The 25,307-nt window shown below is 44.1% G+C and overlaps 1 protein-coding gene across 1 annotated transcript in view; it reads left to right on the top strand.

Annotated features, from left to right (window-relative positions):
• The window catches only part of C4H6orf118 (chromosome 4 C6orf118 homolog), a 219,362-nt gene that overhangs the window by 137,839 nt on the left and 56,216 nt on the right, over positions 1 to 25,307 (top strand). Inside the window, exon 8 of the mRNA XM_040350632.1 lies at positions 12,173 to 12,226. Coding sequence (XP_040206566.1) covers positions 12,173 to 12,226 — 54 coding nt within the window. The remainder of the gene's footprint in view (positions 1 to 12,172; positions 12,227 to 25,307) is intronic.

The following is a 25,307-nucleotide window of genomic DNA, read 5'->3' as shown; positions in this document are numbered from 1 at the left end:
AAAAATTATTAAAAAATTCGCAAATTAGCAATATATCAAAATAGAGCCATACTGGCACACATATGGTGTACTGCTAGGAACAGAAAAATGGTAAATTAGAAAAAGAAAAAAAGGTAAAAAGAAAATACTACAAAAGGAGATGTATCCATAGGGAAGTCCTGATACCCCGGATGTCAAGTCAGGTTCACAGCATATATTTCAAAGGATGATATTATGCATTCCTATTCCGAAATGGCCTAACTATTGTCAATAAAAGCGTTGACATCAACGTCTATATTTAATCCATATGGGGTATATGTGCGGACACGGTGTATCCAGGCCATTTCTAGCCTAGAAAGTTCTCTTACTAGAGAACCACCTCTCCAATGGGCATCATATTTATCTATGCCCAGGAATAACGTTCCCTCAGGATTCCTATTGTGACACAAATCGTAATGATGCGATACTGAGTGATTTGGGAACCCTGATCGTATATTGGTTACATGTTCTCCCAATCTAACCTGCATGGACCTCTTGGTTCGGCCTATATACTGCAGCCCACAAGGGCACTGCAGCAAATAGACCACACCCGTTGAGCTGCAGGTGATGAATGGTTCGATGGTGTGCTCTCTCAACGTGCTAGTTGACACAAACTTCAGAGTTTTTTTAGATGCAACTTTATTTAATGTGCAGATTTGACATCTGCGACATTGATGGTATCCCGAGATACCCCTCTGAAAAAAAGAGACTTTTTTCGTGGGTGGATCAACAACATTAGGTGATATTTTGTCTCTTAGTGAGGGGACACCTCTGAATACAATCTGGGGGTTAGCAGGGAGAAAAGTGCTAATTAACCTATCACTACCCAGCAAATGCCAATGCTTTTTAATAATCTTCTTGATAAGGTAATGCTGGGTAGAATAGCTGGTAACAAATGGTATAATGGGGCCCTCCCTGCGTGACCTAATAGAGGAATCTAAAAGTTTAGAGCGGTCAATATCAGCAACCTCTTTCCTTACAGTATCTAAGTCACTAGGTTCATAACCCTTCTCAACTAGTCTAATTTTAAGGACTTCAGATTGAGTTTGGTAATCTTCAAGAGACGTGCAGTTCCTCCTCATTCTGATGAATTGGCTCTTGGGTACAGAATTGAGCCAGTTTTTATGGTGGCAACTCCCCACCGGAATGAAGGAATTCCTGTCAGTCTTCTTGAAGTATGTTTTTGTTTGAAAACTACCTTCCTTCTTATTGATGGTAAGGTCAAGAAAGTTAATTGTTTCTTTATCCATCTCATGAACGAGATGGATCCCCCTATTGTTGTTATTTAGGGAACCTATAAAGTCCTCAAGTTGGGGCCCAGTGCCATTCCATAGGAGGAGGATGTCGTCGATATACCTCGCCCACAACAAAATGTGTGGGTTCCGGTCCTTATAGACGACATCCTCCTCCCATTTAGCCATGAATAAGTTGGCAAGACTCGGCGCATATTTTGCGCCCATGGCGACACCTCTAATTTGCTGGTAGTAATTTTGATTGAACCAGAAATAATTGTGTCCGGCAGCGTATTCCAAAAGTTCAATCAAATAATCTCTCTGTACTTGAGGTACATCAGAGAGAGCATCCAGATAGTATTTGACAGCTGATATACCCAACTTATGTGGAATAATGGTATATAATGAACTTACATCAGCCGTCACCAGCCAGGTATCATCACTAGGCTGAATCTGAGACAGCATATTGATAACCTGCTTGGTGTCTTTCAAATGTGATGGCATCTGTTGGACCAAGGGTTGTAGGAAATGGTCAATATACTTGCCCACCCTGGACGTAACCGAGTCTATGCCACTGACTATCGGGCGTCCAGGGGGGCAAGTAAGACTTTTATGGATCTTTGGCAAACAGTAGAGAATTGGGGTTCTAGGTGCCCTAGGAATAAGAAATTCCCGTTCTTTCTCATTTAGTATACCTAGATCAAAGCCCTTCTTAATTAACACCTCCAATTCATTTTGGTATAGATTCACTGGGTTACCCCTAAGGAGTGAATAGGTATTTCGGTCATCAACCAATTTCATGGTGCCTTCGATATAGTTCGAACGGTCCATGACAACAATGCCTCCTCCCTTGTCCGCTGGGCGGATGACCAATTGGCTATTATTACATAGGGAGTCAAGACCCTTAATTAATTGTTGGTCCATTTTATGATTGGTTACCTTGATGGTTTCCAAATCCCTGAGTACCACATCCCTAAAGACCCTGAGGGATGGTGCCAGCGTCCCTGGAGGGTTCCATGTGGATGCGTTAGCCAACCCTGAATGGATAGAGGAATGTTGAGTTATAATTCTATCTTGATTAGGGAGGCCAGCGAAATATCGCTTGATGTTAATTTTCCGTATATAACGATGAACGTCCATATACGTGGAAAATTTATTCATTTTTTTGGGGGGGGCAAATTTGAGTCCTCTATCCAACAATGACAGTTCCGGTTGTGTCAAAGTGTGGGAACTCAAATTATAAATGCCCAAATCCCCTACATCCTTTGTTTCTTTGGGTCTTGTTCGCCTCCCCCCTCTGCACCCTCTTTGTTTTCTACTGGTCTTTTCACACCGTGATTGACCCTGGGAAAACCCCATTGATCGTTGGTACGAGTGCCTAGTTGGTCTAAAGGGAAATCTCTTGAGGGGCCTAGCCTATAAAGTTCCTGAATCTGGTTAGCCCTTTCATAGTCTAATTGGCTGGTATTGCGTGGTCCATCTCTATCTCTTAATGGATAAAATTGGTTTCTCACATCTGTGTCACTGTCATCATCATAGTCGTCTCCACCTCTACCTGTATGGTGACGAATACCATGATGACTTGTAGGTCCCTGATTGGGGCCATAATAATGGCCTTCAGCACCATTTCTTGCATTGCTTCTTTCTCTCCTTGGGGAGTCACTATAATGGTGATGTTGGCCCTGGTAATAAGTACTTCCATTACGTTCTGTGTTACCCACATATTTACCATGAGATGGTTTGACCCAACCCGAGTTGTGTTCTTGATGGTAATTATTGGGAAAAGTACCAGTTGTTTTATTTGGAAGTGTATATGGAGTCTTATTTACCTTTTTGGCAATCTTTTTCTTTTTAGGAGTCTTGCCTAGATCTTTATTAACCCTCGGGGTTTGTGGGAGAGTGACCCTTGTGATTGGGGTCTCCTCACCCTGCATAATAGCTTCCATTCGGGAGTTTGATTCAGATTGTTCCTCAGCAGCCAGTTTCTTCTGCCATTCAAAAACTAGACTCGATTGGTAGTCACTGAAGTCTCTATTATATTTTTTCTTTTTCTTTATTTTCTGTTCCTTTTCTTCTCTATCTAAAATTTTTAAAAGGTTAGAGGATCTATCCTTATATTCCTCGCTCTCCTTATGAGATAACATAGTCTCCTTTAACGTTTTAATTTCATTATCTAATTTAGTAAGCTTGGTGTTTTTTCTCGTAACCAAAAATTCCAAGAAATTTACCCCTGCTTCATTAAAATATCTGAACCATTCCTGGAGGTCTAGGTCACCCTTTTGGGGGCTCACCTGCCATCTCAGGCTTCTTGGGACCATGCTTAACTTGATATAAGTTTCCAAGAAGGCTACATCCCATTGGGTATGTATCTCAGCAATGGTCAGATTTTTCAGTCTGACAAACAGACCACTCAAATCTCCTTCTTGATACATCTGGAATACTCCATCAGTATTAACTCTTTTGGCAGCTCGGTATTCAAAAACATCCATAGTTAAATGTGATAAAAATGAGTGCCAACCCTAATAATCAAAATCTATGTAAAGAAAAAAATATGCAAATATAATTCCAAACTATTAATTATATATAATATATAAACTCTACCTTAAGTAGTGTAAGACCGCTGCTGTAAGTGGTATCTAAATAATGTGCAATGTATGTGAAAATTCAGCGCAGGTCTATAGATATAATAAATAATGACGTGATGTCAAAATCTATTAGTGTATAGCTGCTGCAGCAAAAAATGTTAGATGAACAAATGATACAAATTAAAAAGAATGATTGCTGCGCTGCTAATATGGTAGACGTGTGTACATCATTACTGACATGATATAGTGAACAATAATACACATCACAAGAAAAGTGCTTATGTGCTAATAAATACAAAAGTGAAATAGTGCACAGAAAAATATAAAGTCCATATAGCTATGGTTTGCTAGATGTTGATTAAACGTGACAAATCTTCATATAAGCACCGAGTTGTGTTCAAAAGAAAATCCACACTTAGTGAAAAGCAGCTGATTGAAGCACCTCCACCTTAGGTAAAATTTCCTGCTTACCGAACACCAATTAATAAATCGCATGTAGTACTGATAGGTAACCTCCGTTCCCCAGCTAGGTTCTTCCACACCAGATGAAAACAATTGGTAGTCCTTAGCCAGAACGCACTCATGCGTTACACCCAGAGGTAAAAAACAAGAAGGGCAAACATAGAGTAGTACTGCTAACACAGCGATTTATTGAAAAAATAAAATTTATGCACTCACATATCCAAAATGGTAAGTTGGCGTGTGTTTAAAATGTAAAGCCGGCCGGCTTGTATAATCCGCTCGTTCCTTCCGGATAGACTTAGATAGATAACTTTTAGATTCCTCTATTAGGTCACGCAGGGAGGGCCCCATTATACCATTTGTTACCAGCTATTCTACCCAGCATTACCTTATCAAGAAGATTATTAAAAAGCATTGGCATTTGCTGGGTAGTGATAGGTTAATTAGCACTTTTCTCCCTGCTAACCCCCAGATTGTATTCAGAGGTGTCCCCTCACTAAGAGACAAAATATCACCTAATGTTGTTGATCCACCCACGAAAAAAGTCTCTTTTTTTCAGAGGGGTATCTCGGGATACCATCAATGTCGCAGATGTCAAATCTGCACATTAAATAAAGTTGCATCTAAAAAAACTCTGAAGTTTGTGTCAACTAGCACGTTGAGAGAGCACACCATCGAACCATTCATCACCTGCAGCTCAACGGGTGTGGTCTATTTGCTGCAGTGCCCTTGTGGGCTGCAGTATATAGGCCGAACCAAGAGGTCCATGCAGGTTAGATTGGGAGAACATGTAACCAATATACGATCAGGGTTCCCAAATCACTCAGTATCGCATCATTACGATTTGTGTCACAATAGGAATCCTGAGGGAACGTTATTCCTGGGCATAGATAAATATGATGCCCATTGGAGAGGTGGTTCTCTAGTAAGAGAACTTTCTAGGCTAGAAATGGCCTGGATACACCGTGTCCGCACATATACCCCATATGGATTAAATATAGACGTTGATGTCAACGCTTTTATTGACAATAGTTAGGCCATTTCGGAATAGGAATGCATAATATCATCCTTTGAAATATATGCTGTGAACCTGACTTGACATCCGGGGTATCAGGACTTCCCTATGGATACATCTCCTTTTGTAGTATTTTCTTTTTACCTTTTTTTCTTTTTCTAATTTACCATTTTTCTGTTCCTAGCAGTACACCATATGTGTGCCAGTATGGCTCTATTTTGATATATTGCTAATTTGCGAATTTTTTAATAATTTTTTAAAATTTTGGAAAATTTCCTTCATAGTTCCGATCGTTTTCCTGCCATATATGATCGGACAATTTTGAAGGGTATATAATCGGACCATAGGTGGATTCATGAATATGGGTCCTCCTTAGATTCGACTTTTATTTTATATATAGATAGTCATGATTCGATTCATGATTTGATTTTATATTTTATATTCATGATGTCACACTGTCAACCAACAATAGATATGGGATCTGCACCTTAATAAGTGCGTGCACCTGTATCCAGTTCAAGTTGAATGTGCCCTCATATTAAGTTATGCCTTTAATTTAGGTATTTTTTAATGTTGAAATGTCTGCGGCACATAATTTATGTCTGATTAATCTGATTAATGTGAATGACCGTAAGACATTTTACTTCTTTGTATATTTTAGCCATAAGTGATTAGCTGCCACATAGTTTGATCTAATTCAACTTTGGGAATTATTGCCAGCATCATCACCCAATTGTAGTTGGGATATATACTGTTAGGTATAGGATCCCTTATCAAAAATGGCGGATTTGTGTCCACGATCCCCGGAAGTCAAGTCTGGGCGGTCCGATTGACATTGAATGCACATAAATAGTGGCGAGTCAGCACGCCGCTCGTGCCCCTGGAAGATGTCATTTTACTGACGAAACGGCGTAGGGAGGAACGGCGTGCTGACGTCATCATTGTTTGCCCGCGACTATCCGGAAGGAACGAGCGGATTATACAAGCCGGCCGGCTTTACATTTTAAACACACGCCAACTTACCATTTTGGATATGTGAGTGCATAAATTTTATTTTTTCAATAAATCGCTGTGTTAGCAGTACTACTCTATGTTTGCCCTTCTTGTTTTTTACCTCTGGGTGTAACGCATGAGTGCGTTCTGGCTAAGGACTACCAATTGTTTTCATCTGGTGTGGAAGAACCTAGCTGGGGAACGGAGGTTACCTATCAGTACTACATGCGATTTATTAATTGGTGTTCGGTAAGCAGGAAATTTTACCTAAGGTGGAGGTGCTTCAATCAGCTGCTTTTCACTAAGTGTGGATTTTCTTTTGAACACAACTCGGTGCTTATATGAAGATTTGTCACGTTTAATCAACATCTAGCAAACCATAGCTATATGGACTTTATATTTTTCTGTGCACTATTTCACTTTTGTATTTATTAGCACATAAGCACTTTTCTTGTGATGTGTATTATTGTTCACTATATCATGTCAGTAATGATGTACACACGTCTACCATATTAGCAGCGCAGCAATCATTCTTTTTAATTTGTATCATTTGTTCATCTAACATTTTTTGCTGCAACAGCTATACACTAATAGATTTTGACATCACGTCATTATTTATTATATCTATAGACCTGCGCTGAATTTTCACATACATGGGTTCACACATATGCAAATTGGATGCAGGTTTGAAAAAGAGTCTGGTGCATCTTTGCGTCAGGTTCAGGTGCAAATTCAGGCTAAAATTCAGACCCGAATCACACCTGAAATGGTGTACAAGAACGCAGTGGACCCCAGGCATGAACCCGTGGCCACACATGTGTGAACCCGGCCTTAGATGTGTTTCACAGTGAACACAATGTACAGGGATATGGAAAACAGTAGTCTCTCACACACACACATTTTTTTCAGGTTGGACGTGATAGACCAGTGTCTTTATTCAACCTCGATGTCACAATGCACTAAATAAGATATCGTTAAGGCACTTATGTTCCTTACATAGCAAATTTTTCACATATACTACGTCACAATTAGTAGCAATGTAACCAAATTGTAGCCTATATCTATAGCCTAAAAACTGTTCAGAAAATCTGCGCAAATTTTTGTCTCCTGCCTTGAGAAAAATAGAATGTAATTGGCTTATTTGCTGGTTCCTACTGCCTGCTCTCTCCCTCTAAAATTGTATCCAATTAAAAAGAATAACGTTCTGTGCCTGCCTTGCATACACACGGTCACACAAAAGCTTGGTGAACTTTTGACTGCCAAGAACGTGGTGACGTAAAAGACTACGACGAGCCAGGAAAATTAAGTTCAATGCTTCTGAGCATGCGTTGAATTGTTTCCGAGCATGCGTTGGAATTTTGCGTGTTGGGATTTGTACACCCGATCGGAAATTCCGATCAGTTTTTTTCCTGACGGGAAAAAAGAGATCCTGCTCTCTATCTTTTTCCAGCAGTTTTCCTGTTGGAAAAAGTCTGAGGCCTCGTACACACGGCCGAGGAACTCGACGTGCCAAACACATCGAGTTCCTCGGCGAGTTCAGGGATGAAGCCGCGGAGGAGCTCGGCGGGCCGCCTTCTCCCATAGAACAACGAGAAAATAGAGAACATGTTCTCTATTTTCTCGACGAGTTCCTCGGCGGCTCCATCGGGCCAAAAGTGTACAGACGACAGAGTTTCTCGGCAGAATCCGGCTCTGACCGAGTTTCTCGCCGAATTCTGCCGAGAAACTCTGTCGTGTGTACGAGGCCTGATGGAGCATACACACGGTCGGGATTCCCGACCAAAAGCTCTCATAAGACTTTTTCCAACAGGAAAACCGATTGTGTGTACAGGACATAACTTTTCTGGATGAAAACTGCCTGCTTTCACATTTATCCTAGAAAAAATGGGTACATACGTGTCCAGTTTTTTGTCTTCTGTTTCAGAAAATACATAATTTTTTATTTCCAGGTGAGATCTTCTTGCTTTATCCCTCTAAAATAGTAGCCTATCTAAAGGACAAAGTTGTGCTGCAAATCTGTGCAGTTTTTCTGATACAGTCTCTTTTTTTTTGTCCCTGAGATCCCAGGTCTTTGTTTATATTGCAGCTGGGATTAGAAGATAACATTTGGTGGGAGTCAAGGGATGGGTTCGAACGTGTGTGTGTGTGTGGCATTTTTTTTTTATTTGGCAGCTGAGTGGGCTTCGAGCAGAATGGTTGATGTGGATCTGCTTTGCTGGACGATGTAATTGACACTGGATTTACATTGTGGGACACTTTTTTCAAATAAAGGACTTGTCAAAAAGTGTGTGTCTGTTTATTTAAATCCTTAGCCACGTCATTTACATTCTGACCTCTGTTATTTTTAACCACTTAACGCCCGCCACACGACTATTTACGTCCGCAAAATGGCACGGACAGGCAGAAGGGCGTATATTTACGTCTTTGCCTTCTAGCGGGTAGGGGGTCCGATCGAGACCCCCCCGCTGCGTGTGGCGGGCGGATTCCCTCGGGGAGCGATCCGGGATGACGGCGCGGCTATTCGTTTATAGCCGCTCCATCGCGATCGCTCCCCGGAGCTGAAGAACGGGGAGAGCCGTATGTAAACACGGCTTCCCTGTGCTTCACTGTGGCGGCGCATCGATCGTGTCATCCCCTTTATAGGGGAGACACAATCGATGATGTCAGACCTACAGCCACACCCCCCTACTGTTGTAAACACACACTAGGTGAAGCCTAACACGTTCAGCGCCCCCTGTGGTTAACTCCCAAACTGCAACTGTCATTTTCACAATAAAGAATGCAATTTAAATGCATTTTTTGCTGTGAAAATTACAATGGTCCCAAAAATGTGTCAAAATTGTCCAAAGTGTCCGCCATAATGTCGCAGCCACGAAAAAAATCGCTAATCGCCGCCATTAGTAGTAAAAAATTTTTTTTATAAAAATGCAATAAAAATATCCCCTATTTTGTAAACGCTATAAATTTTGCGCAAACCAATTGATAAACGCTTATTGCGATTTTTTTTTACCAAAAATAGGTAGAAGAATACGTATCGGCCTAAACTGAGGGAATTTTTTTTTTTATATATATATATGTTTTTGGGAGATATTTATTACAGCAAAAAGTAAAAAATATTGCATTTTTTTCAAAATTGTCGCTCTATTTTTGTTTATAGCGCAAAAAATAAAAACCGCAGAGGTGATCAAATACCACCAAAAGAAAGCTCTATTTGTGGGGAAAAAAGGACGCCAATTTTGTTTGGGAGCCACATTGCGCGACCGCGCAATTGTCTGTTAAAGCGACGCAGTGCCGAATTGTAAAAACGCCTTTGGGCATTTAGCAGCATATTGGTCCGGGGCTTAAGTGGTTAAAGGGAGCTTCTGGATTTCAATAAGCCCCCCACCCCTAGACCCCCACAACCACTGGGCCAGTGTTGTGGGGAGGAGGCCCTAGTCTTCATCAATATGGGGACAATGTGCTTTTCCAATGGGTCCCCCATGTAAAGCCCCCCCCCCCCCAATGTTGAGGGTATGTGGTTTAGTATGGTTTAGGGAATATGGGGGCTGCATGCTTGTCCCCCTCTTTACTGGCCACCCAGGCTGCATGATCGGATAAGGTTCTAGTATGGATTTTAAGGGGGAACCAATTGGAGGGAGGAGAGCAGAATCTTCTTTCCAGCAGCTATCACAGCCCCTTACCTGCCTGACAAGAGCAAAGGTGGCAGAGGACTGCATGACGGAGCTGCAAATGTTGTATCCTGGCAACTTAAAAGTTTCTTGTAGTGTTTAAAAATCAGTGTGAGAAGAGGGGAGCACTGACTATGTTGCTCAGCAACCACTGGCTGGATTTGAGCAGGAGCAAATGCAATGTGCACTGGGTTCCCTCTGGGACTTCACAAACAATTTAAACTTCTGTCGATACATCTTTAACATTGGTGAATAGTACTGAAGTGCCCCTTACATGAATTATTGCTTACATTGGTGGTACGTGGTAAAGAGTTCTATTAAATTGCTGGTCAGTGGAAAAAAGTTGTCTTACAGTTGTGGTTAGTGGTAAAGTCCCCATTATATTGGTGATCTGACAAGTAATGTTCTCTTTCATGATGGTTAGTGGTGACATGCACTGTAAATTAGCAATAGCAAAATGCTTCTATGTTTGTGTCTAGTAGGGAAATGCTATCTCACATTGGTGGTCAAGAGAGAACTGTCTCCTAATTACATAGTTAGTCAGGTTGAAAAAAGACACAAGTCCATCCAGTTCAACCAATAAAAAAATCATACAATCCTATATACACCATATTGGTTTTCAATGTGGAAGTGCTGTCTTTAGGATTCACTATGCTAGGGATCCACCAAACCCTGCTTTTGCTATTGGATATACACATAATGAATATATAATTGGGTTCCACTGGGCTCCTTACTAGTGTGCTTCCACAATTATATAGTCCATATTCTGAGACAAGTGAATTAAACAATCAGTACTCTGGCCGGGATTCAGGTACATCGTTGCATCTTTGTGCCAGCGTAGCGCATCTCATATGAGCTACACCGACGTAACATTGAGAGGCAAGCTGAGTATTCACAAAGCACTCGCTCCCATATTTACACCAGCGAAACGTAAATTGGCCGGCGTAAGCCTGCCTAATTAAAAGTAGGAAGGTAGTGGGCGTGCTACATGTAAATTAACCGTGACCCCATGCAAATGAAGGGCCTAACGAACGGCGCATGCGCGCGCATGCTCAGAATATACTCCCTAAGATACGCCGGCTCAATGCCTATGACGTGAACGTAACCTACGCCCAGCCCCATTCACGTACGACTTACGTAAACGACGTAAAATACAAAGGCTGTTCCGACGTCCATACCTTAACATGACTTACCCCTGCCTTATGAGGGGTAAACTTACGCCGGACGTACGCCTTACGTATGGGGAGTGAAGCAGTTCTGATGCAAACAAAAGAGCATTGATAAATCTCTAAGGCCCCATACACACCATAGAATCCATCCGCAGATAAATCCCAGCAAATGGGTTTCAGCGGATAGATCCTATGGTGTGTACACGCCAGCGGATCTTTTTCCGCGGATATATCTCCCCTGGGATGGATTCCAGCAGATCGGATATTTTCTGACATGCACAACATATCCATCTGCTGGAGTCCATCCCAACGGATGGATCCGCTGGTCTGTACAGACTCACCGAATCCATCCGTCCGAAGGGATCCCCCGCATGCGTCGCAATGATTCAACGCATGCGTGGAATTCCTTATATGACAGCGTCGCGCACGTCGCCGCGTCATAATCGCGGCGACGGCGCGACACGTCATCGCCAGAGGATTTCGGCGCGGATTTCAATGCGATGGTGAGTACACTCCATCGCATTAAAATCTGCTGAAATCCTCCCGTGTGTATGGGGCCTAAGTCTTCTCAGCTCTGTCCAAAACTAAATAAAGCATGTTGTCTAAGGTTGGGATTTAACAGTGCATTTATAAATGTTTATCGAAAATGTATCAGGCAACTTATATGAATAGTTGAAGTTGGTAGTCCCCAAGAACACTGATGATAGTTGGATTTTTTGATCAAAAATTGCCCTGCACATGTGATTTTTTATTTTATTTTTGTTGCATGAGACACCTAGAGCAACCTCAGTAGGTGTTGCAACAACCCATGTTGCCTCTTTGTACTTAACCCACAAAATAAAGATCAAATTATATGAGATTATATATTCATAAGGAAATGTTTTAATCAGATTTCACTTTTCTGTGTGTTTACTTCATTAAACTATGACTTAAAGCAATACTGATCTTTACGTATTGAGTGTGTGAGTCTATTACTGTAAATATATATTTATATATGTTTCCTTTGCATAAAACTTTTTATTTATTGCAGACAGAGACTGTGAAACTTCAGTCATCAAACTCTTTTCTTCAAAGAACAAGCAAGGTAAAATTTGGTGATTGTCACATATACTGAATCCTGACGTGGCAGTTTTGGTGGTATGCAGAGCAAACCGCCATTCTGCCTGTGCTAGTAAGCACACATTTCATCTTAGTGAAATAATCCATCTTTAAGCTAAAAGGTTCACTCACCATTCATCCCCTTCCATTCATTCAAGTCAAGAGACACCACAGCCTGTTCTCATTTCAGCATCACAGCAAGACTCTGCCGACGCCCACACAGAGTCCCTTTATTAGAACAAAAGCCTTCACAGACCACAGCTGATTGGAGGAGATCACAGCATGTGACCATAAGAAGTGATGTCACAACATGTGACCTCCTCCATGGGAAGCCAGGACACAGCATGGGGGCTCAACACAGCAACACAGCAAATGGCAGCACATAATAAACCCTTCCGACAGGGATATATACAATAACGATACAGTAATAATTCAATAACAATACGATACAGTAATAATACAATAACCAATGAACAGAATTCCTGATGAGGGGAGCTTATCTGCAGGTGTATGCTCACATCCCAAAACAGTGTTGATCAGGCACCGAGAGATGACAAGAGCGCACACCTGCCAAACCAACAATGTCTTTGCAGAGTGGACGCATCCGACAGGCAAATATCTGTGCGTGACACAGGGGCTCTTTCGCCGGCCGACACCCCCACTCCACAAACACCCTTCTCCAAATAAGGAAGTGTATCTCAACCATTCTCAGTCCGCCCCAGTCTGCTCTTTAGAGCGAGCTGCGGGAGAACTAACAATGGGTGACACTATGACAATACATATTAAATACATCTTCTTGAAATTTCCACAACAATCCGGCAAGGACATTTTTAGTCCTACATATTGCTTATTTGCACATTTTATGAAGATTTTCTTCCTTAAAGCGGTAGTTCACCCTCAGTGACAACATTGTACCATAAAATCAGGCATTGTAGCGCGAGCTACAGTATGCCTGTCTCGAATTTTTTATCCCCGTACTCACAGTGTACTGGTACATTATAGATTCCGACTCCCGCGGGGAATGGGCGTGCCTATGGAGAGGGAGGATGATTGACGGCCGGCTCTGGCACGTCACGCTCCCCGAAGACAGCCGTAGTAGGTCTCGGCTCTTCACGGCGCCTGCGCACAGGCTATGCGCAGGCGCCGTGAAGAGCCAAGCCAATTTCGGCTATTTCCGGAGAAGCGTGACGCGCCAGAGCCGGCCGTCAATCACCTTCCGTCTGGATTGGAACGCCCATTCCCCGTGGGCAGTCGGAATCGTCTATGTAGGATTACACAGTGAGTACGGGGATAAAAAATTCGAGACAGGCATACTGTAGCTCGCGCTACAATGCCTGATTTTATGCTAGAAGAAAAAAAAAATGTTTTTCTTGTTTATAGGGTGAACCCCCGCTTTAAATATTGCACTTTACTAAACTTGTTTAACATATTATTAGCACTGATTATTTAGTATTATTTAGTATTGTTTATTAGCACAGAGTAAGCGCCACATTTGTCTGCTTTTTTATTTTCAAAAGAACATGTACCATGATGGGCAGTGCAAAGTTTCAATGAAAAATAGAGATTCTGAAAATAAACATTTTCAGATGTGCTCTTTATTTACCATAATGCTTTTGGATCAATGTCATGGATGCAGCCTGTATTAAAGAGTAAACTCCCCTGGGTGGTCAATGTACATTGCAAGCATTTTAATAGGCAGATTCCTAATTTTTTGCTGCTGTGAAGAAGCCTTTTCTTTCACCAGACTCATAGCATACTCATTCTGAATAAGACAATCTAGTTCATTAAAATATAATTATTCACTTATTTATTTTTTTAGAATAATACTTACCTAGCTGGATGCAGCATTGATCCAATGATTCACCTATCCCTTGCCAACTCTAAAGCCCTGTACACACGATCAGTCCATCCGATGAGAACGGTCCTTCGGACCGTTCTCATCGGTTAACCGAGGAAGCTGACTGATGGTCTGATGTGCCTACACACCATAGGTTAAACAACCGATCGGGTCAGAACGCGGTGACGTAAAACACAACGACGTGCAGAAAAAAAACGAAGTTCAATGCTTCCAAGCATGCGTCGACTTGATTCTGAGCATGCATGGAATTTTAACCAATGCTTTTGCATACTAACCGTCGGTTTTGACCTATCGGTTAGGCTTCCATCGGTTCAGTTTTAAAGTTCTCTTTTTTTTGACCGAAGGATAACTGACCGATTGGGCCAGTGTGTACGCGGCCTAATGCCCTGTACACATCGGTTCATCCGATGAAAACGGACTGATGGATTTTTTCATCAGATATCCGATGAAGCTGACTTTAATCAGGCGTGCCTACACACCATCGGTTAAAAAAACGATCGTGTCAGAACGCAGTGATGTAAAACGACGTGCTGAGAAAAATTAAGTTCAATGCTTCCAAGCATGCGTCGACTTTATTCTGAGCATACGTGGATTTTTAACCGATGGACGTGCCCACAGACGATCGTTTTTTTTCTATCGTTTTTTTAACCATCAGATAATTTTAAAGCAAGTTCCTAGTTTTTTAACCGATGGATAATTAACCGATGGGGCCCACACACGATCGGTTTGTCTGATGAAAATGGTCCATCAGACCGTTTTCATCAGACAAACCGATCGTGTGTACGCGGCATTACACTGAGAATCAAGCGATCAAACACTGCTGATTGCTCGATTCTCAGAGCTCTGTGAGCAGAGAGCTGGTGACTGTCAGTCACGCCTCTCTACTCTGCCCCTCTTATGCTCACTGGAGCGCTGGGCTGTGGAGGGGGTGGGGGCGGCTGACTTAGGCTCTCAGCGGCTCGCTAGTCCAGGCATGTGGGCAGATCCTTCCTGAGCCCGGACCGCCTCTTTGATGTCAGCAGACAGCAGTCTTCAGACCGTTGTCTGCTGAAACCGGGTCATGGGAGTGCAGAACGAACTGCACTCCTGTGATCCACAGGAGATTTACAGCCAAATGAACTTCTCATTTAATAATGCACTGATGCATTTTGTGTGTTCTAATGAGGAAAGCTACAGTGTCTACATCCCTTTTGAAGTGACCCTTAGGGAGTATCTTGCCAAAAATAAAGTTTCTGTTGCGGGGGCTGCCTAAAATCTGACTTGTATTTTAGAGCAGACTTCTATGAAAAACCAGTGAACCAATCACACAAGAAGAACATGATATTTTTGGAGTTGTTCTGTATACCATTTGTGTACAGAATGCCTCTAGGTTGGCATATTCAATTTTGCAGAAAATTACAGCACTGCTAATTGAAAAAAGGTAATTTTTAATAACTTTAAATTACAACATGGCTTGTTTTATGTTATATCATTTTTAATATTTGCTATATTTTTCACATACACGTGGAGTTAAACTTTAGAGCATGAATAAAGTCAAAAAACAAAAATTACAATCTATGCTTTGAGTTTCAAGTCTCAATTGTGTCATCCTGTTTCTTTGAATGTCTGTGTACATGTAGTCTTTCTAGGATCATTCCAGATATCCCCATCTGCAACTATTTCCATTATGCCTGTGTCTACAATTTATTATTTTCTCTCAATATTCCCTTTGTAGTCACACATTCAGATGCACTTAGCAGATACTGTAAGTGATGACAATTGATGAGCCTTAGTAAAAGAGCACATGTCTGGTAGAATGTAACCAAGGGACTAATGGACAGATTGCATTGTCCATGCAGTGTCCAACTTCCTCCCTGTAACATACACGTCTAAAGAGTGCACAGGGATGTGTTCTTTCACTATGGCAATCAGCAGACAGTTGATGTATCACTCTCCCTGCTGATTGTTGTGAATAGCCGAAAAACAAAGCTGCGGCTACAGGGAGGGACATACGAAATGCCTACACATACTAAAAGTAAGAAAAATATTTCACCAATACAAATACAGCAGTTTGTGTCACTAACTCATGCTTTTATGAATGCTTAAAAAAAATGCTATGTGCCCTGATCTGATGTGCCCTGTGCCCCGTGTCCTTATGTGCTCAGTGCACTGATGTGCTCAGTGCCCTGATGTGCTCAGTGCCCTGATGTGCTATGTGCCCTGATGTGCTATGTTCCCTGATGTGCTATGTTCCCTGATGTGCTATGTTCCCTGATATGCTATGTGCCCTGTGCCCTGATGTGCTATGTGCCATGTGCCCTGATGTTCTATGTTTCCTGATGTGCTATGTGCTCCATGTCCTGATGTGCTTTGTGCCCTGATGTGCTATGTGCCCTGTGCCCTGATGTGCTATGTTCCTTGATGTGCTATGTGCCCATTTCCTGATGTGCTATGTGCCCTGATGTGCTATGTGCCCTGTGCACTGATGTGCTATGTGCCCTGATGTGACCTGATGTGCCCCATGCCCGATTTGGTGTGCCCTGATGTGCTGTGATGGGCCCTGATGTGCTGTGCCCTGTACCCTGATGTGATGTGCCCTAACGTGCCCTGTGCCCTGATGTGCTGGGCTCTGTACCCTGATGTGCTGTGCCCTGTACCCTCATATGCTGTACCCTGATGTGCTGTGCCCTGTACCCTGATGTGCTGTGCCCTGATGTGCTGAGCTCTGTAGCGTGCCCTGATGTGCACTGTACCCTGATGTGTTGTGCCCTGGGCCGGTCTGGATAAAGTCCAGGGCCACATTTTTGTCCCAGTCCAGCACACTCAGTGAAATCCTCTCAGTGCTGTAAAGTATCTGTGGCAACACAGGGGTAATAGGGGTAATATGATTTAGATTCATCTATACAAACTTCACAAATTACATCTTTCTCTTTCGTCCATGGAAGGACACAGCTTCCTTTTAATCTTGACTGTAGGGTTATGTTCCGTCTATCAGGAGAGGACTAGGCAGACATGTTAATAGTTAAAACATGTAATCTTTAGCAAAGCTGAACTGCCCCGCCCAGGGGGCGGTCCCTCTGGTCATAACCCCTCACACTCAGTAGCTCAGTTTTTTTTCTGCCTAGTAGAGGAGAAGGATCTGGCTCCCTTTGGGCCTATGGTCCTGAAGAACTTTATTATTTTTTTTTGATCCTGAGATCTACTATAAACTGCCGGCTGGGTGACATGCTGGATAATATAGATCCTTGTAGTCTCCCCATCCGGCCATCGAGCGTGAGCAGGCCTTAGCTACTCGCTGGGTCGGCCACGACATGCCCCATTTGCTCCAGGGGTGGCCAGTGAGCTATATGCTCCGGGGTTCACATATGACTGGGCTACTGCTGTCTAACTGAACCATGGCTGACAGCTACTCCGTAATGCTCGGAAGTAGTTCTGTCAGGAATGCACCAGCAAGTCCTCGCACGGATGGGTAAGTAAGGTTCCTCCTGTCTTGGCACGATGGAACAGCTGGGCATTCTTGGGGTGGTGGATTAGGGGGTCTCTAGTCCTCCCTTTCCTCTCTCCCCATCAATCCCTCCTCCCCATGCTTTGCTGGGCCTGCGGTGTACCTCACCGGGGGGTCCCTGAGTGTGGCTCCGGCTTCTGGCTGGGGGCTGCGTGGTGTGTCCGGGTCCGCTCTAGTGTGGGTGGTCTGCCTTGTGGGGGCCTCCACTCGGAGGCCCAGTGTTTTCGCAGCCTTTTATTTTTATTTTTACCTCAGAAAGCCGCGCTGTTCCTAATGCTAATACAGCTGGCGGCCATTTTCTTGTAGCTGCGCTGTTTCTATAGCTAATACAGTGGTCGGCCATTTTCTTGTAGCTTGCGCTCTTTTTTCCTGAGGTAACCGGCGGCCATCTTTGTGAAGATTTTTACATTGGCTGTACCTCTAGCGCTGGTTTGTCATTCTGAAGGGAGCGAACAGATCACCTCAGAGACACCTCAGGCACACTCTGTGCAGAAGTTTAGAGCAGATGGCAGCGCTGAAGCAGTGCCTGGGTCAGGGCGGTGAGTCCTCTGGGAATACCCCTCGGTCTGGGAAGCTAGGAGGGTGGGCCCTTTCTTGTACCTTCAATTGTTCCCTAAGTGGCTGTCAAGTGTGTGGATCAGCATGGCGTCAGAAGCTGGCGTTTTCTTCCCCAGATATTCCGGTGGTAGCAACCGGTGCCCCTGCACCTGCGGTACCTGTGGACGCTTTGTCGGTGGTCCTGGAATCATTTGTTGCCAGGGTGGAAGCAGTGTGCGGGCGCAAGGTGGGTAAAAAAAAAAAACGCCCCTCCCCCCACCATCTTCTGGGGAAAGCTCTGACTCAGACTTGGGCCTGGCTGTAAAACAGGACCCCTGTTCTGAAGGGTCAAAGTATGCAGACCAGGACCATTCAGACAGTAAGGAAGACTACGTGTCCTGCACTTATCACCTACTGAGGTGTCGGTCCCTTTTGGGTCCCACAAGCTGACCCGCACTACTAAGGTGTTTCCTTTCGTAACTTTTTTTGATAAGTTTATAGACAAGGAATGGGAACGACCGCAGAGGACCTTTTCGGACCCTTTTGAGGAGAGCCTTCTGAAAAAATGGGCATCTCCCCCGGTTGTGGACCCCCGGTATCCCGGTTAAACAAAGTAACCACTATTCCGGGTTGAGGGGACCCCTGCATTTAAGGACCCTGCGGGTAGGAGGTCCCGGTCCATGTTTACCATGCTGGGCTCTGCATTACGGCCAGTTTTGGCTGCGGCTCTGGTGTCGCAGACACTTACAGAATGGGCTAAAATTTTGCACCAGGAGTTGGAAAGACAACAGGTTTCCCCGGTCTGCGTAGAAATGGCTGATCAGTTGGTGCATGGCCTCAAATATGTCTGCGATGCAGCCCTGGACACAGCTCCACTGCTTTTTAGAGCCTCAGTATCTGCTGTGGTACTGCGTCACTTGATTTGGCTAAAATGCCGGTCCGCGGACCAGACTTCCAAGAAGGCTCTGGCTGATTTGCCTTTCTGGGGTGAGAGGCTATTTGGAGCCTCGCTGGATGACATTATTAAGGATGTCACTGGGAGTAAGGGCACACTGCTCCCACAATCCAGAAAGGGTACGCCAGGGCCCTCCTTTTCCATTCAGAAGGTTTTTTTCGTCAGTCCAGGCCTGCAGGTAAACGTTCCCGGGACGACAGGGGGCCAGCTGAGGGACAAAAGGCGTCCCTGGGTTCCCAAGCCAAACAAGCATGCGAACAAGTCTGCAACTGCATGAAGGGTTGGCCCTGCCCGACTCTCGGGTGGGGGGTTCCCTTTCCCGAGTTTGCAACCCGGTTGACCTCCCTGCTTTCCGACCAGTGAGTTTGCGATGAGGTTTCATCAGGGTACAAGATAGAAATTCTTTCTTGTCCACCAAACAGATTTTTTCCCTCAGACCTCCATCTTCCTCCGGCTCATCGGAACGCCCTGTTTGGGGCAGTGCAGGACCTGCTGATGCACGAGGTGGTAGTACCTGTGCCGTTGCCAGAAAGGTTTTCAGGGCTTTTAGTCCAATCTGTAGTCCCAAAGAAGGATGGGGTCCATCCAATCCTGGATCTCAAGGCCCTCAACTCCAATCCTGGATCTCAAGGCCCTCTTGTAAAAGTGCAAAGGTTCAGGATGGAATCAGTTTGCTCTGTGGTCACTCCACTCCATCTGGGGAATTTTCTAGCGTCCTTGGACTTCAAGGACGCATACTTGCATGTCCCCATATGCATCAGCGATTTCTGCGTTTTGCAGTTGGGGACAATCGCTACCAATTTATGGCTCTCCCTTTTGGCCTGGCATCGGCACCAAGGGCTTTCACCAAGGTGCTCGCCCCGATTCTGGCCTTGCTGAGACAGTGAGTAATCGCTACCGTGGGCTACCCGGTCGACCTCCTAAGAGCTGCTTCAGATTTAGAATTAGAGGAGAATGTCGGGCCCTTCAAGAATTTGGTTGGGTACTGAACCTCCAGAAGTCGGTGTTGGTGCCAACTCAGCGCCTGGAATACCTGGGCTTGATTCTGGACTCCTCGGAGTCAAAGGTTTTTTCTCCCTTTAAGGAAATTGTAGGCTCTTCAGGTGGCGGTGAGGCTGTTGGCATCCCGCAGGTAATCGTCTCTGTGCTTTGCATGCGAATCCTGGGTCTCATGGTGGCCTCCTTCGAGGCGGTACTGTATGCTCAATTCCACACTCGAGTCTTGCAGAAGGAGATCCTGTCCAAATGGGACAAGTCTCCGTTGTCCCTGGATTGTCAAGTCCGGGTGAGCCAACTAGTCAGAGCCTCCCTGGTCTGGTGGCTGATGTCTCTGGCCCTTCAGTCCGAAAACGCATTCCTTCCCTTTCCCTGGACGGTGATCACGACTGACGCCAGCCTGACTGGTTGGGGGGGTGTTTGGGGGTTTCAGTCAACACAAGGTCGCTGCCGATCAATGTACTGGAACTTCAGGTGATCAGGCAGTGCCTCTGCACATGGTCACAGAGGCTACTAAGGCGTCCAGTTAGGATCCAGTCGGACAACGCAACGGCATTGGCATATGTCTACCATCAAGGAGGAATAAAAAGCTTGGCTGCAGCATCAGAGGTCGCTCACATCCTGAGGTGGGCAGAAAAGAAGCGTGCCGCTCTATCGGCCTTATGCATTCCGGGCGTAGAAAACTGGCAAGCAGACTACCTAAGTCGCCCAAACGCTGGACCAAGGAGAATGGTCACTACACCGGATGTGCTTCAACTCCTTTGCCTGAGATGGGCCACGCCAGATGTGGACCTCCTGGTCGAAGATATTGAGGTTTGTGGCCAGGTCCAGAGATCCCTGGGCAGACGCGACAGATGCGTTGGTGGCTCCGTGGGGTCAGTATTGGCTAATTTACGCCTTTCCCCACTTAAACTTCTTCCTCGTCTGCTCCGCAGAGTGGAGGCCAAAGGGGATTCCGCTGATTGTGATTGCCCAGACTTGCCTCGGCGTCCCTGGTACGCCGACCTAGTTCGCCTGGTGGCGGAGGTCCCTTGACTGCCAATGCTGGAGGACCTTCTGTCGCAAGGTCCCATACTTCATCCTGCTTTACAGTCGCTGGCTTTAACGGCATGGCTATTGAAAGCCAGGTACTGAGGAACCGAGGCTTGTCGGATTCGGTAATTTCCACCATGCTAAGAGCACGGAGGTCATCTTCTTGGAAGATTTACCATTGCACGTGGAAGACCTACATCTCTATATGTGAGGAGATGGTATGGTGTCCACGTATATATTCAGTTTCCTGGATCCTGCTGTTTTTACAGCGTGGAGTGGATCAGAACCTTACCTTAAGCACCATTAAGGGGCAGATTTCAGCCTTGGCTGTTTTCTTTCAACGACCCTTGGCGGCTCATTCACTGGTGAGTACGTTTGTGCAAGGGGTCCGACATGTGGTCCCCCCGGTTCGACCACCACTTCCGCAGTGGGATTTGAACCTGGTGCTCTCGGTGCTTCAGAAACCTCCCTTTGAGAAGATCAGAGGGATTCCTCCTTTGACATTCTCTCAGAAAGTTGCTTTTCTGGTGGCCATCACATCTGTCAAGAGGGCTTCTGAGTTGGTGGCCTTGTCTTGCAAGTTCACGTACTTGATCCTCCATAAGGATAAGGCGGTGCTACGCCCGCAACCTTTGTTTCTTCCGAAGGTGGTTTTGGCCTTTCATCTGAATGAGGACATTGTGCTTCCATCCTTATGTCCTTGTCTGTCGCATCCCAAGGAGGCTGTGTTTTATTCCCTAGATGTGGTATGTGCTCTGAGGGTGTATCTGTCTGCTATGGCTCTGTTCCAGAGGTCAGATTTATTGTTTGTGTCGGTGACGGGTCCAAAGAAAGGCCTGGCGATCTCGTTGGCCACCATTTCTCGGTGGATCAGACAGATGGTAATTCAGGCGTATGCCTTTAAAGAGCGGGCGCCTCCCTTTCCTGTCTTGGCAGATTCAATTGGTGCCTCCTGGGATTTCTAACATCAAGCGTCTGTCTCACAGGTGTGTAAGGCGGCGACCTGGTCGTGCCTTCACACCTTCACTAAGTTTTACAAGGTTGATGTGAGTGCATCTTCGGATGCTTGCTTTGGCCGCAAGGTTTTGCAGGCGGCCGTTTGAGGTTGCAACTCCTCTGTTGAAGAGCTCTGGTTGTGTTGTGGTGAAGTTTTGTTTTATTTCTGTTCCCACCCCTCGTTTTTTGACACTGCTTGTGGACGTTCCTACAGTCAAAATTATAAGGAATGACCAAAAATAAAAAATAAGAAAGAAACAGACCGCTGCACACCCTAAAGAGTTAACTACTAATTTTATTAAAGCTATAAGCTATATCAAAAACATATATAGGACATAAAAACTGGTCCCCTATAAATAATAGGTGGACCTACCCAGATCATTCCCCATTAAAAGAACCCCAATAACGGCATGTACTGGTAACTAAACAAGCTTGATTCCCCCGCAGGGGGACCGAGGTATGTGAATAACACACCCACCCTCCACAAAACACAGACACCCCCCCTTGATGAAGAGCCTAATTGCTAACTAAATGAACCCTTGATGGTTCCCACATTGGACAGTGATTTCCTGTAATGACAGGTAATAAATGTCCACTGTCTATATGTGGAAACGCAGCACTGAAAAGACACCTGGAAATAAATGTACACACCACATGAATGTGATAAAATTATATGGTACACCACTCCACTCGGATGGATAGCTTATAACAAGCAAGATTATCAATGAAAATACCAGAGGGACAAGGAACCTGATGGATATGAATATCATTAACCTTACAGAACATATACTTAATCAGGATCATGTATCTGTATTAAGTAAGGGCCTGGGGTTCTCACCATGTAACAGAGGTAATTCCTTTGAGATATATAAGGATATATGTCTGTTTTTGCGACAAGTTAATTTCAAACTCATGTTTTTTGGTAAGACCAAAGAACCATCAAGTGGGATGGAAATGCTAGAAATGAAAGAATCCCAGATAGTTGACTATTTGGAGGGAAACACATGGATAGACTCAGATATACTAGATCCCCCCCAGTTTCAGGTTTAGCGAATAAATCACAAAGATTTCCTAGTTTCTCTAACAACAAATATCTCCAAATGTTTTTGGAAGCAATTACGGAGGATATTAGGTCCATTAAATGGGATAAGATAGAACCAACTGTAGATGATCTATCACAGAGTGAAAAAAAGACCCTTCAGGAACTAAAAGAACTATCAAATTGTATCATCAAACCTAGTGACAAGGGTGGGAATGTAGTTCTATGGCCAGAAAAATAATATCTTGAGGAAATTTACAGACAGCTGAATGATATCAAATGCTATGAAAGATGGCCGAACATTCCCTTTCCCAACCTTGTCAAGGAAATCAACTACCGTCTTACTGAAGCATTAGAAGTAGGTCTGCTGACTCAGAAGGAATTTTTATTCCTCAAAGTACCATAGTACATTTTAACACACCTACATTCTACATTACGCCAAAGGTACATAAAAATTTAAAAACAAACCGCCTGGTAGGCCGATCGTATCGGGAATGGGTGAACCACTAGAGAGGATTGGAAAATATATAGATAAGCGAATCAAACATCTTAATAAAGAACTGCCATCCTATGTACAGGACTCTGCTGGCATCTTACGAAAATTCAATTATTTGGAAATACCAAATGACTGCCTCCTAGCAGGCATAGATGTGGAGTCTCTCTCTATTCATCCATCCCCCATGAAATCGGAATAGAGGTGGTATCTCAAAGTTGGATATGAGACACCCCTTGGCCGGCCCACAAAATACATTTTTAGTGGGGCTGTTAGAATTGGTTCTGAATAACAACTACTTTGTTTTTGATAGCAAATACTATCGTCAAAAGCGGGGGGTAGCTATGGGAGCCTCTTGTGCTCCATCCTATGCCTGTTTACATCTGGGATGGTGGGAGCGACAGGAGGTATACCAACACCCAGCATTTGAGAAACATGTAGCCCTTTGGGTTATTGATGATGTTCTGGTGGTGTGGAGAGGGACTATGCCTGAGTTTGAGCAATTTATGAGTGAATTAAACAACACCACTAAAAATATCTTTGTCACCTATAAGGTTGACAAGGAACAGATTGAATTCCTGGATCTATTGATCCGCAAAGAAGGAACACAAATTGTGACCAAAACATTCAGAAAGCCTACAGCAGGGAATACCCTCCTCCACGCCACCAGCCACCATCCATGGGCACTGATCAGAGGGATCCCCACTGGACAGTTTCTTAGGATCCGTAGAAATTGAACTCAAATAAAAGATTTTCATAAGAAAAGTAGGGAGCTAGGCCAAAGATTTAGGAAAAGGGGGTACCCCAACTCCTCGATAAAACAAGCAAAATTAAAAGCATGGAAAAAATCACGGGAAAAGATCCTGGGCCTAGAACTAGATGAGGAAAGAAAAGACAAAATGAATACAGATAGGGTAGGCCTGGTGACTACCTATAGTACACACGGGGACTACCTAGAACAAGCCTTGGGCAAACACTGGCACTTGCTTATGCTTGACAATAGATTGAAACAAATATTGGGCTTTCGTCCCAGTATGATAGCTAAGCATGCACCTACCATAGGTGACGCGCTAGTTCACAGTGTATATACTCGAGAAAATACAAAGAGCCAAACGACATTATCTTTTGCTAAGCATACTGAAGGGATGTACCCATGTGGACATTGTTCAATATGTAAGTATGTCATGAAAACAAATTAATTCAAAGGTTCTTCTGGGAAACACACTTACAGAATTAAACCTTTTGTGAACTGCTCTACCACCATGTTATCTATCAAATTATCTGCCCATGTGGCAAGATTTACGTGGGTAAAACTATTAGGGAATTCAGGAAAAGAATGGGGGAGCATGTATCGAGTATAACCACCAGGGATGATACATCACTGGTGGCTATGCACTTTCTGGACCACCATGAAGCAATGGCCACTGGAATGCAATGTATGGTGATCCATAAACTGGAATTATCCACTAGCCTTCCACTAGATTGATTAGCCTACTATAGAAACCACCCCCCCCCCCCCTTTGTGCTATAGAGTGAATCTATCCATGTATCTATGGGTCATTCAGCTATTGCTTCTAAAGTGGCCATAAAATAATTTGACCTTACAGTGTGTAGTAATCACATAATATTTTGGATGTATATGAGGGCAACCTAGAGAATGTACCCACCTGTAAGTCA

The sequence above is a fragment of the Rana temporaria genome, chromosome 4 (assembly GCF_905171775.1).
Source record: "Rana temporaria chromosome 4, aRanTem1.1, whole genome shotgun sequence".
NCBI classification, from domain to species: domain Eukaryota; kingdom Metazoa; phylum Chordata; class Amphibia; order Anura; family Ranidae; genus Rana; species Rana temporaria.
Note: the sequence above shows the minus strand (reverse complement) of the source record. Positions and strands in the feature narration are given on the sequence as shown.